Source organism: Geotrypetes seraphini, chromosome 9 (assembly GCF_902459505.1).
Source record: "Geotrypetes seraphini chromosome 9, aGeoSer1.1, whole genome shotgun sequence".
Taxonomy (NCBI): domain Eukaryota; kingdom Metazoa; phylum Chordata; class Amphibia; order Gymnophiona; family Dermophiidae; genus Geotrypetes; species Geotrypetes seraphini.
This window is the reverse complement of record NC_047092.1, coordinates 154,003,515-154,016,649: the sequence shown is the minus strand read 5'-3', so window position 1 is coordinate 154,016,649 and position 13,135 is coordinate 154,003,515. Positions and strand designations below refer to the sequence as shown.

Below are 13,135 nucleotides of genomic sequence, written 5' to 3'. Positions count from 1 at the left end.
CTATGACACTTTAGCGCTGGTGGGTCCTAATGCTTTTCCCTCCCTCAGCTGAGACTAAAAGTGCCACTTTTAGGGCACCATTTACAAAGGCGCGCCAGGGCCTTAACGCGCGGAATAGCGTGTGCTAAATTGCCGCATGTGCTAGCCACTACCGCCTCCTTTTGAGCAGCGGATAGTGCGCGCTAATCCGGTATGTGCATTAAAAACGTAATCGCACCTTTATAAAAGGAGCCCTTAGTCTCGGCATAGGAAGGGAAAAGCATTAGGATCCCGTCAAAGCTAAATTGTCACAGAGGTCTGTCAGAGCCATAACCTATGCTGAGATTAAAAGTGGCACGGACCTCAGATTTTTAAGGACGTGCAGTTTTAGATCTGCGAGGTCCGCGTTTTACCCCTTCCCAGCAAACGCTGACATATGGGCTAGAGCCAGAAGAGGTCAGATGAAGGAGCAGAGGGATTAATGGCCAGTGTAGAAGTAGAAGGAGGAGGTAGGTGGGTAGATGCCAGGAAAGGTGGTATGAGAGAGAAAATGATGAACTGATGCTAGAGATAGGGGAAAGGGAGAAAGAGGCAACATGATATGAAGAAGGTGAGAGACAAAGGAAAGGGACAAGTCTTTAAAAAAGGAGAGGGAGGGTGGCTTAGGTACATTAGGAAGAGTGTGAGCCCACCAAGACAGAGAGAGAAAAATGCTTTGAGCACCTGAATGTAAACCACGTAGGCTATATAAATGGTATATAAATACTAATTAATTAATTAAAATATAAATAAATACAATTAAAGGGAAAACTGGAGTCTAAATAATGGGGGTAAAACATAAGAAAGTGGCTGGAGGTAAAAAGGGAGTGAAGGAGAGAGAAGATTTGGAGAAGTGCTGAGAACAAGAAAGGGGGAAGGGGTAAAGCGCGGACCTCACAGACCTGGCGGACCTCGCGGATCTAAAACCACACGTCCTTAAAAATCTGAGGTCCGTGCCACTTATAGTTAGTTTCTGGCTACGACATACCTCCATGACAGTTTAGCGCTGATGAATCCGTCTCAGCATAGGGAGGGAAAAGTATTAGGATCCGTCAGCGCTAAAATGTCATCGAGGTCTGTCAGAGCCGCGGACCTCAGATTTTTAGATTTACTGGGGCTGCTGGAAACCGGTTTAGAGGATTCGTTTTAGAGCCGCTCCAGCACTAGTCTCTGGCTCTGACAGACCCCGATGACATTTTAGCGCTGACGGATCCTAATACTTTTCCCTCCCTATGCTGAGACAGGATCCGTCAGCGCTAAATTTTAATCGAAGTCTGTCAGAGCCAGAAACTAACTACAAGTAGCACGAACCTCAGATTATTAAGGACGTGCGGTTTTAGATCCGCGAGGTCCGTCAGGTCCGCGTTTTACCCCTTCCCCAAGAAAGGGCCTCATTCAGAAGATGGGACTGGTGGACTAGAATGTGGCTAAAAGGTGGATCAAGCAAGCTAGAAAAAGAGATACAAAATAAAATGTGAGAACTAGAAAATTAAAGGTAGGGGCTGGAATAACAAAATCTAGCTGTGGACAGATAAGGCATTTGAAAGAAATCCCCCCCCCCTCCTCCCCAAACCAAGCAGGCAAACGACGTCCGTAACAGCCCCTCAAACCTGGAATGCTCTTCCAATTTTTATACGGAACGATCAAGATTTGGTAAAATTTAAATCATTATTAAAAACATTTCTTTTTAATGACGCTTTTAACTCTTGATTTTTATTTATTGTTTCTCCTAATGTGTTTTCCTATGTTTAATCTTTTATTTGACGAATGTATTTCTTAACCCTATTTTTACCCAATGTAGTATAATAAGTTTTAACCTTTGTAAGCATTGTGATTCCCAACAGTTTGTTTTGTATGTTTGTTTGTTGTCTTTTAACTAAATTTGATTTGTACATCGCTTTGAATTAGAGAAAGCGATTAATCAAGAACAAATAATAAACTTGAAACTTGAAAAATCCTAATTAAAGCACCTAAGATATTTTTGGCACTCGATTTTGAAGGTTTAAGAAGACTCTTTGCAGCCGAATAGAGCATCTCCTCTTTCCTTTATTGTGTAGGCTCTGGGGGAGTAAATGCAGCCCCTCACCGTCCTAAACGGGCGCACAAAGCTTCTCCACAGGGGCCCTGAAGTCTCCGTGCAGTCATTCTGGCAACTGTGGGCTGCTACATCCAGCCGCCGCAAAACACACAGGGCAACATTGTGCGCCGAGCAAACAACGAGCCCGGAAAAGGCACACTTTCTCCACCCCCCCTCCTCCGACTGGCCTGGGAGGGGAAACCTGCCCCAAAGTCTCATCTCTGTCCGCGGCCAATGGCTGGAATTCGCCACTGCCCCACGTTCGCCTCCGGATCCAGCGTTTTCCCCTCCCCACCCGAAGCTCCTTCTGTAACCAGGGGGTGCCGCGCGCCGCTCCCACCAGCGCCTCATTTCTCCTAGAGCGCTAGCAGAGGGCGACGCAGCGTTCCCGCCTCGCGCCGCCGGGCTCTTCCGCGCGCAGCCCGCACGCGCCCTCGGGTCCTGCCAAAGCAGCCGCCCAGAGCGCCAGGGCGAGGACCTTAGCGGCGGGACAGACGGAGGTCTCGCGAGAAGCGCGGCGGCGGCGCTCGAACCTGTGTCTGCCAGACCCGCAGCGCCGGCCGAAGACCGCGATGGGCTCCTCCACGACCTTCTTCCTCTTGGCGTTGGTTTTTCCCTTGGCGTGCCTTCTCCCCGCTGCTCAGACGACTGTGACCGAAGCGCCGGTTATCCCCACAGGTGAGGAGCACCGTTCTTCTCCCGTCCCGCCCCCTCCCCAGACATGGGTTAGGGAAGCGGGTCCAAAAGCCGTTTGGCGAAGTTGGGTAACTTTTTTTTTGCCATGGCAATGCCTAAGAAGGGATCGAGCTTAAAGCGGTTCGCGGAGAGGTCAGTGGGTCGGCACTTTTGGGAAAGTAGAGGATGGGTGTGAAATGCTTCGCTCTCTTCCTCCAGTGGCATCGTTCTGCCACTCTGCCTGTTGGTTCAGTGAAAAGGTCCCTAGTTTGCAGATGAGAAGATAGCTTTTGATTCTCCTTTGCCTTATTTCTTAAAAGAAATTTATGAGTTAAGCATAGGAGCCAGCTCTGTGGGTGCTGGAGAACCAATCCAAACTATAAGAACAAAACTGTGGATGATGATGATGTTCTAAAAGATGATTTATGGATCACGTCCCCCCCCCCAAAAAAAAAAAAAAAAAAGAATGAATACAAATATAATAGTCCACTTATATGTAGTCCTACCAGACCCTACACGGTCCGTGTAGGGTCTGTAAGTCCTACCAGACTACACATGTGGACTATTATATTTGTATTTATTCTTTTTTTTTTGGGGGGGGGGGAAATGATCCATAAATCATCTTTTAGAGCATCAAAATCCACAGTTTTTTTTTGTTCTTATCGTCTGGATTGTTTTCACTCTGGAATATTGGGTCTTCCGTTTTTGTTGCTTTTTTGGTTGCTGGAGAACCCCCCCCCCCCCAATAGTGAGCAAACTCTTTGACTGTGTCCAGGAAGGGGTGATTTCTGTTGGGTTTAACGCATGTGGATTATTATATTTGTATTCATTCTGTTGGAAAAAGTGATAAATCATCTTTTAGAGTATCATCATCCACAGTTTTTTTTGTTCTTATCGTCTGGATTGTTTTCACTCTGGAATATTGGGGTCTTCCGTTTTTGTTGCTTTTTTGGTTGCTGGAGAACCCCCCCCCCCCCAATAGTGAGCAAACTCTTTGACTGTGTCCAGGAAGGGGTGATTTCTGTTGGGTTTAACGCATGTGGATTATTATATTTGTATTCATTCTGTTGGAAAAAGTGATAAATCATCTTTTAGAGCATCATCATCCACAGTTTTTTTGTTCTTATCGTCTGGATTGTTTTCACTCTGGAATATTGGGGTCTTCCGTTTTTGTTGCTTTTTTGGTTGCTGGAGAACCCCCCAATAGTGAGCAAACTCTTTGACTGTGTCCAGGGAGGGGTGATTTCTGTTGGGCTTAAGGCTGCCAGTTGTTTTGAAAAATTGGTTCCTATGATCCGTAGATCCATGAAATGGTGCCTCAAATGCAGTTTGAGGTAATACCAATCAGTAAGTATCTGTATGCATAAAATAAGCCTGAACTATGATTTCGGGACCCTCAGAGGGATGAGCATAGTGATGGTCTTCATTTGCCTTAAAAACTGTGTGATAAAGAGCAGCCTGACCTGTTAAAAACTAGTGTTTCTGACAAAGAGAAGCAACCTCTGCAATCATTAGTAATTAATGTTCTGAGCACCCAGACATGAGTGGTTTATGTTTATTTTATGTGTTCCCACACCCTAAATAAACTTCACGGGGAAGCTAGTTGAAGAAAATCAGCTTGTTCTATAAAGTGGTTTGTAATGAAGAAATTACGACCAATTGAACATTAAACAAAGGGCTCCTTTTATCAAGGTGCGGTAGGCGGTTAACCCCCGCGTATTCAACCGCCTGCCGCGCTAGTCGCTAACGCCTCCATTGACGAGGCATTAGGTTTTTGGCTGGCCGCGGGGGTTAGCGCGTGATGAAATGTCCAGCGCGCTGACCCCTGTAGCGCACCTTGATAAAAGGAGCCCAAAGTATTTTCCCTGTAATTAATGTCCTGAAACATGTCCTTTGTTGGCCCTGAGGGATGGAGGTGGGGAGGCTAGAACATTTTTGGAAACTGGTGTCCTGCTAACAACGAGAGTTACCGGTAGTTCTCTGTTGATCATGGCTCACTAGGTTATGGCTATCAGTAAAATCTATAATTATGTTATAAACTGTAGATGTGAAATTATTTTGGAAAAAAAAAAAAAAAAGCCAAAACAAACATTTTGACACAATATTATTAGCTGCGCTAGAGGTTTTTGTGCGGGCCGATGCGGTTAGTGCTCCGACGCGCATAGAATTTCTTGCCGGCCCACGCTTAAAAAAAAAACCAAAAACCTTTAACGCAGCTTGATAAAGGGTGAGAGGTGGGGTTATATTTCTGTAGCCTGAAAATTAGTATGAGAACTACAATTTTAACCGATATTTCTTTGTACATCCAAATTTCTTTGACTGTCTGATTTTTTTTCCTTCAGAGAAGATCAGTAGTAATGCTTCATGGCTTATCTCACATATTAGAATTCTATGAAATAGAAGCAAAATGGGCTTGGATTTATTATTTTTTTTTTAACTGCTATTGGCAATAGTATTAAGCAGTGTACAGTACAGCATTATAACAAAAGCACAAAACTTTACAATTTGAAGTATACAATGTAGGTGTATCATTATAAATACCTACGATCACCCTCTGGTGAACCATGCATAAAACTATCATTTACATCGGGCTATAATAAACCAGTTGTTCATCATTTATTTTATGATTAATTAATCAGTCCATAGTATTGTTGAAATAAAGTTGTTTTAAGTAACTTCCTAAAGCAGAATAAGATAAACCATTATGAAATGAATCGGACAATGAGTTCCAGAACGCTGGTCCAGCGTAGGAAAATGCCCGTTTTCTTGAGAGAGTACTTGAGAGAGTCCAAAGGAGAGCAACGAAACTGGTAAAAGGGCTGGAACACTGCCCATACGCCGAGAGGTTGGATAGGCTGGGGCTCTTCTCTCTGGAAAAAAGGAGGCTCAGGGGAGATATAATAGAGACCTTCAAGATCATGAGGGGCATAGAGAGGGTGGATAGGGACAGATTCTTCAGACTGAAGGGGACAACAAGTACGAGGGGGCATTCGGAGAAACTGAAGGGAGATAGGTTCAAAACAAATGCAAGGAAGTTTTTTTTCACCCAAAGGGTCGTGGACACTTGGAATGCGCTACCGGAGGAAGTGATCAGGCAGAGTACGGTACAGGGATTCAAACAGGGTTTGGACGGATTCCTGAGGGATAAAGGGATCGTGGGATACTGAGAGAGGTGCTGGGATGTAACACAGGTATAGAAAGCTAACCAGGTAATAAGTATAGAAACCCAACAGGTCGTGCATGTGCAAGACCGGAGGGTTAGGACTACGATGGGAAGATAGGACTTCAATTAGAAACCAAGGTGGCAAGGGAGCCCCTTCTGGTGATTCAGACAGGTCGTGACCTGTTTGGGCCGCCGCGGGAGCGGACTGCCGGGCAGGATGGACCTATGGTCTGACCCGGCGGAGGCACTGCTTATGTTCTTATGTTCTTATGTTCTTGTTAGTGTTTGAACTGTCCAAGACCTGGTAACTGAAACTGAGACTTTTGAGAAGAGCTTAAAGCTCCTAAGGAGAATTAGGCTAAAGATTAGGGCATACTATTTGCTTATGGGCCCTGCTGCTAATACAGGGGATGTTTTTCTAAAGACTAGCACATGTTACCTGCAGGACGGCCAATAGGAGCAAAATGGGTCCTGTAGCAGATAATGAGCTAATCTTTAGTAAAAACAAAACAAAACCCTTTAAGTTAAACTTTGAGCAGCAGGATTTTGATAAATAACATATCCCTAGACATTGGCCATTTGCAATGTGCCTCCCTTGTTTTTGGTGACTATTAAAAATAAAGCTTCTCTTTCTGCACCATTAAAATCGCTGCACACACACACACACACAAAAAGTCCAGGCAGTTCTATGTATCTCAAAACAAAGTACCTTTTCCCTCAGATGTAGAATCTAGATGCTCAGCACTGAGGTAATGTGCCATCCCACAGTCCACAAAACATTGGTGCTCAGACTGGCCGCCTTCAATATCACCACAAAGAAATGCATCTGAAACCCAGCACGACTCAGGAACTGGATAGGATGGAGCCACCTGAGCCTAAAGCAAAATCTCAGCATGTCCAGTCTTCCCAAAGTGATATCAATAATGGTGCTAATGGATACATAGAGTATTCCATTAAAAAAAAAAGGGGGGGTCTGCCAGGTGTAGTGACCATGGAAAAGAACATATTTACAACAGAACTGTAGGGCATTTGCTGGAACTTGGCGAGTCCTCTTCTGAGAAGCTGAAGTCTCATTTGTTGGGACTTCAGCAGCTCTGTTTAGACCAGTGTCTCTCAAACGTTTTTAGCTCCAGCAAACTAAACAGAACAAATGTTTTTCATGGCATTATAATTGCAATTATAACATTGCAAAAACCAACAAAAAATTTAATTTGAGAGCTATTTATGCAAAGTTCTTTAAGCTACGTATGGGTAATTGCAACAACGGTGAAACTAAAGTAGATAGAATAGAATTGCTAATCAATGCGGTGGATGAGCTTGTTTTTGAGTGCAAATTAACTCAAAATGTGGCTCGATAGTCAATAAGCAAACGCACATTTCATCATCCACCATCTGCAGTCATTCTCATTTATTAAATTTAATTTATGTCGGAGCTTACAATCCAAGTTCGCAAAGATAAGAAGATCCAAATGGTAACAAAGCTTTGATTGCTTTGTTGCTCAAGTTAGGAAAACTACTGCATAAAAAATAAAAATAAAATTACTTGCCATTAGTTCTCTTTTTTTTTTTTTTTTTAAATCTTTATTCCTTTTTATTTCTCTCAACAAGTGTATAATATTATTACAATTAATTCACATAACTCACTTGACATTCTTAAACAATATTATTATACTTGTTTTAATTCCCCCCACCCACCTCCCATCCCTTCCCATATCAATAAAATAATCTATCCAAACATATACATACTTAGACATCCCTCTTCCATAATACAATTAATCATACATTAACCTATCCCTCCCCCCACCCTTTATTCCTCAAACTCTTTTTTCATTTTATTATATACATTAATGCACAACAAATATATCTCATCATATTACATATATCCCCTAATATTTCATAACAACATATTTCCAATAATTTTACCCCCTTTCCTTTTCTATTCATACATATATACCATGTTTCTTATATCCGGGTGGTTGTAACCTTATGCACATAGATGCTTATAACATTGACAGACTCTTGTGTTCAGGCGTCCTGCAATAGTTTTGGCATCTGTGGGCGCTTCCCACATGCTAAAAATTTAAATTTTTTAGTGCTAGGCATTTGTTTGGAGGTGGAGAATAGGTATGCCCAGTGCTAATCAATTAGCACAGCTATATCGCCATGCACTAACCGATTAGCACATGGTTAGTGCGTGAGCCCTTAATGCCTATAAAATAGGTGTAGTTAAGGGCTCACGGACTAATGGTCATGCACTAATGGGAAGATTAGCATGTGGCCATTATTGCACAAATGGAAAATATGGCCATTTTACAGCTGTGCTAAAAGTGGCCTCAGTTTACAGAAAACCCACACACTAATCATGGCAAATGGCTACTTTTTAGCGCTGCTTTGTAAGAGGGTCTGATTTTGTGTCTCTTCAGATAGAGATGAATATTAGTAGCTTACCTATACCATGCTTGGGCATCAGTAGCTAGGGACAGCAGTGTCCCTTTGTTAAGCCAGGGAAATAGCTCCTATGCCCTAAATAATAATAATAACTTTATTTTTATATACCGACAACACCAATAGTTCTAGGCAGTTTACATAAAAGAGAACTGAACAATCAGTGATAATACAATTGAGTTAAAAGTTCATAGATACAGCATAATAACCATCAACCAGGTAATAAATTTATCAAACAAATAAGTCTTAACCATTTTTCTAAATAAGCAATAAGATGGTGATTGAGAGACAATTTCACCTAGCCGTGATTGTAATTTGCCCACTTGAAAGGCTACTGCTCTATCCAGAAATGTCTTATAACAGCAATGATTTAAGTTAGGATAGGCAAATAAAACGCAGACTTCGAGTTTGCCTGATGGATCTATGCAATTCGAACTGAGAGGAAAGGTAAATTGGATACATTCCAAATATCACTTTGAAGCAAATACACGGAAATTTGAATAAAATTCTTGCTTCAATAGGAAGCCAATGTAATTGCTGAAAGTAGGGATTGATATAGTCTTGTTTTTTTTCAAATCGAAGATTAGTTGGACTGCTATATTTTGAATCAACCTCAATCTTTTTAGAATTTTTTTTATAAGAGCCCAAATAGATTATATTACAACTAGTCTTTAAGCCCATTACATTAACGGGTGCTAGAATAGATGTGTCTGTCTGTCTTTCTCGCTCTCTCTCTCCTTGGCCGCTTTCTGTCTGTCTTTCTTTCTCTCCCCTTGGCTGTCCACCACCACCCCTCCACCATCCCTTGCCTGCTCCTCCTGTTCAGCAGTAGCCCTTCTCCCTTCCTTTTACCTCCCCCATGTCCAGCAGCACCCCTTCCCTGCTCCCCCTGTCCAGCAGCAGCCCTTCTCCCTTCCTTTTACCTCCCCCCTGTCTAGCAGCACCCATTCCCTGCTCCCCCTGTCCAGCAGTAATCCTTCTGTGTGTGTCTTTCACTTCCATCTACCTGTCTTACAGTATGTGTGTCTCTATTTATGTCTGTCTGTCAATGTCCCTGCCCACTGCCTGTCTGTTTATCGTGCCCTTTCTCCCACCTACCTTTTTTTATCACGGGCAAACGGCACACAGTAAACTGCCATAGGTGAATGCGCCTAACCCGCACTAACATTTCTCTGTCGGCCACGGAACTACTGATCACTGAGGCAGGGATCATGCAGGTAGGAGTGTGCATGCGCGCTTAGGGTTTTATTATTAGTGATAATCCAAAATGGACAGAATTAACGCTTGGACTAGCAATCTAAAAGAGGTGGGATCAAAGTATTTTTTTTAATAATCCGCAGCTTCCACAATGCAAAAAAAACATTTCGTAACAAGTAAGTCTGTATGTTCTACTAAAGGTAGATGACGATCCTGCGTAACTCCCAGAATTCTAAGGGAAGTGATTAAAGGATAATCCTAGCCATTAAGATGGAGTGTCATATCAGTGATCAGTTGGGACTAGCTAAGAAATATGTAGTTTTTTCTGTGTTTAACTTCAACTTGAAATCAATAGTCCACTGCTCGATTTGATTCAGGATGAACGATATCTGATTTTTAATTTCGGTATTAAAGGAAATGACAGGTATCAGGATGGTAATGTCATCTGCGTAAATGTAAAATTTTACGTGAAGACTCTGCAGTAGAATATCCAATGAGGTCAAGTAGATATTAAACAAAGTTGGCGACAATGGTGAACCTTGGGGTACACCACAAGGGTTGCTCCAAGAATGAGAATATTTACAATTACTAAAAACCTGATATGATCTTTTTTTCAAAAATCCCTGAAACCATGCCCAAACTTTTCCAGATATTCCCATGACATCTAGGCAGCTTAACAAAATTTCATGATCTACTAGACCGAAGGCACTGCTTAAGTCTAACTGGAGTATTAATGCACTGGTGCCAACACTAAATAAATTGTGGAGATGGTCAATCAAAGAAGCAATAATAGCTTCAGTGCTAAAGCCTTGTCTGAAACCAGATTAATAGTCATGAAGGATACTAAATTTCTCCAGATAGTTTACTATTTCAAAATTAACCAGGCCTTCCATCATCTTACAGAACAAAGGTATACTTGCAATAGGCCTGTAATTTGATTTAAGAGTTGTAGAATCTTTCAGATTCTTTATAATAGGAGTAACCAAAATCTGACCCAAATCATCCGATTTACACCTTTCAGCGCTATATAAGTGATAAGTAGTAGTAGTAGTATTTAGACTGGCCATTGGGAAAATTGGGCAGTGCCTGTGGGTCCACAACGAAGGCCCGCTCTCTCCTAGCTTCCATTTATTTTAATCACGGACCCATGAGGCTTATTGACCAGGGGCCCAGATCACTGTCATCTACCCTTCAAATAGACAACACATGGAGTCTTTTAGAATTGACTAGCATTTGTTATCTGCAGCAGGAATAAAATAGGTTCTGTGGCAAATAACACCCCCCTCGCCCCTTTTACAAAACCGTGGTGTGGTTTTTAGTACCGGCCGTGGAGGTAAGAGCTCCGACACTCATAGGACTTCCATAAGCGTCAGAGCTGTTACCGCCAAGGCTGGTGCTAAAAACCACACCACAGTTTTGTAAAAAGGGGGGGGAGGGGGGGAGGAAATTGCACTAACCTTTAGTGAAAGACTCCTATAGATAGCTGCTTTGGGCATTCAATTTTGAATGCACCAAGGCTAAAAAGAGAAGCCTGGTGTTGCTTGCTCTAGCACAGGGGTAGGGAACTCCGGTCCTCGAGAGCCATATTCCAGTCGGGTTTTCAGGATTTCCCCAATGAATATGCATTAGATCTATTTGCATGCACTGCTTTCAATGCATATTCATTGAGGAAATCCTGAAAACCCGACTGGAATACGGCTCTCGAGGACCGGAGTTCCCTACCCCTGCTCTAGCACAATGATGTTGTACCCTCTTTCGTCTTGTTCTCCAGTAGAGAATGACACGGGGACAAATTTCTTCCCGTCCCCAAGGGAACTCATTTTCCCATCCCGTCCCCGTGAGTTCTTTTCCAGCCCCTGCCCCATTTCTGCAATCTCCATCCTCATCTACACAAGCCTCAAACACTTTAAAATCATTTATTTATTTATTTTAAAAAATGTATATACCGCATACAACTATACATACCATCTTGTTTCCCTACGATTGTCACATATAACATAGACATCTCTAAACAACATCATTAATTATCCCTGTTATAAACAGGGAGCACAAATTCAATCAAGTCAGAAATACAAGCAAGTTTTAAATCATACATGGACAAGGCTTGTGCAGTTAGGCAGAGCTTACAGGAATGGGGCAGAGACATAGGGCTCCTTTTACTAAACTGCGCTAGCGATTTTAGCGCGTGCGCTAGACGCTAATGCCAGCATTGAGCTGGCATTAGTTGTAGCCGAGTAGCGCAGGGTTAGTGTGCGTGACAATTCAGCGCACGCTAAAAACGCTAGCACACCTTAGTAAAAGGAGCCCATAGACAAAACTCTCGGGGACGGGACGGGGACAAATTTGTCCCCGTGTCATTCTCTACTCTCCAATACTGCCTCGTGTTGCCAACATCTTAAATCAGGCCCTAATTATTGCAAGAACTAGTTCTTCTTTAACTGCAATTTTCTCTATAATTGCATTTTTCTTCTAATTTTCTGCTCAAAGAACATTGAGGATTCTTACATCTGCTTAGCAATAGTTTGTACTGCTAGACACATCAAACAGCCCATGTTTGTTTATTCATGCAGTAATTTGAACATCTAAATTTGTGTACTCTTATTTCATTTTGGCTCAATAGATAACTAAAAAATTAGATGCTTTTGCCAGCTGCAAGTTTCAGTGAAGCCCGACAGTGCAAGCCCAGGAATATTAAAATAGGAGTAGAAATAAAGGTAAACACATGTGAATGTTAAAATAAATAAATAAAAGAAGTAATAAGAATTATGTTTTCTTAAAAGTAGAATTCTTTGTCAAAATGCCCTTCACATGTCCTCAGGAAATGTAGCTTGGGGTGGGAAGGCAGACTTCTTGCAATAAGCAGCAAATGAAAGTGGACTTTCATGAATCAGATTTTCTCAATAATATACAGTAAGCTGTTTAATTTAGAACAAAAGCTTATTCAAACGTACTTGAAGACTGATATACTAACCCACAGGATTTTCCACAGATTAGTGGCTTGTTTCTGTAAAAGTTTGCTTCAGACGATGAAGGGCTCCAATACAAACTTTCATGACAAATCGAGTTCAGGAGTTTCATCTAGACTAGATTAATGCCTTCAATGGGTTAATTTTGTGTATACAGTGACAGGAATGAATTGCATCCCAATGCCAGACTATGTTAGAGAGGATCTCAATTTCTCAGCTTTCATCCGTAATCTAGAGAATAACATGGGGACAAAGTTTGTCCCCATCCCCATGAATGCTGCCCCTATGAGATTTTTCTGGTCAGAGAGAACCCTAAGCTGGGGAGTGGGCTTTGGAGTCCCCTCAATAATTTCTGCCCTGGGCTCCAACCATGCCTATCAACAGCTCTGATGTTTCAAATCTGACATATTCTAATCACAAAACAGAAAATAAATTTATTTTTTTTACATTTTGTTGTCTGGTCATTTTATTTTTCAAATTAGGTGGTGTGGGGATTTTTGTTCTTTTCCCCAATGTCTTCTCTAAACTCATAAGTATCTCCTGCCCATTTCACATTTCTGCTTTCTCCATTCTTGCCATCCATTTTCCATCTCT

General features: G+C 42.1%; 1 protein-coding gene across 4 annotated transcripts in view; it reads left to right on the top strand.

The window, feature by feature from the left end:
- Nucleotides 1-2,202: 2,202 nt before the first annotated feature.
- Nucleotides 2,203-13,135, top strand: part of PLOD2 (procollagen-lysine,2-oxoglutarate 5-dioxygenase 2) — a 169,350-nt gene continuing 158,417 nt past the window's right edge. For 2 of the 4 annotated variants that reach the window (XM_033959382.1, XM_033959379.1), the window contains exon 1: nt 2,206-2,773. In XM_033959382.1, coding sequence (XP_033815273.1) covers nt 2,668-2,773 — 106 coding nt within the window. In that variant the 5' untranslated portion in view covers nt 2,206-2,667. Of the gene's footprint in view, nt 2,774-13,135 lie in introns of all 4 variants that reach the window. The other 2 variants (XM_033959381.1, XM_033959380.1) reach the window with 2 other exon arrangements.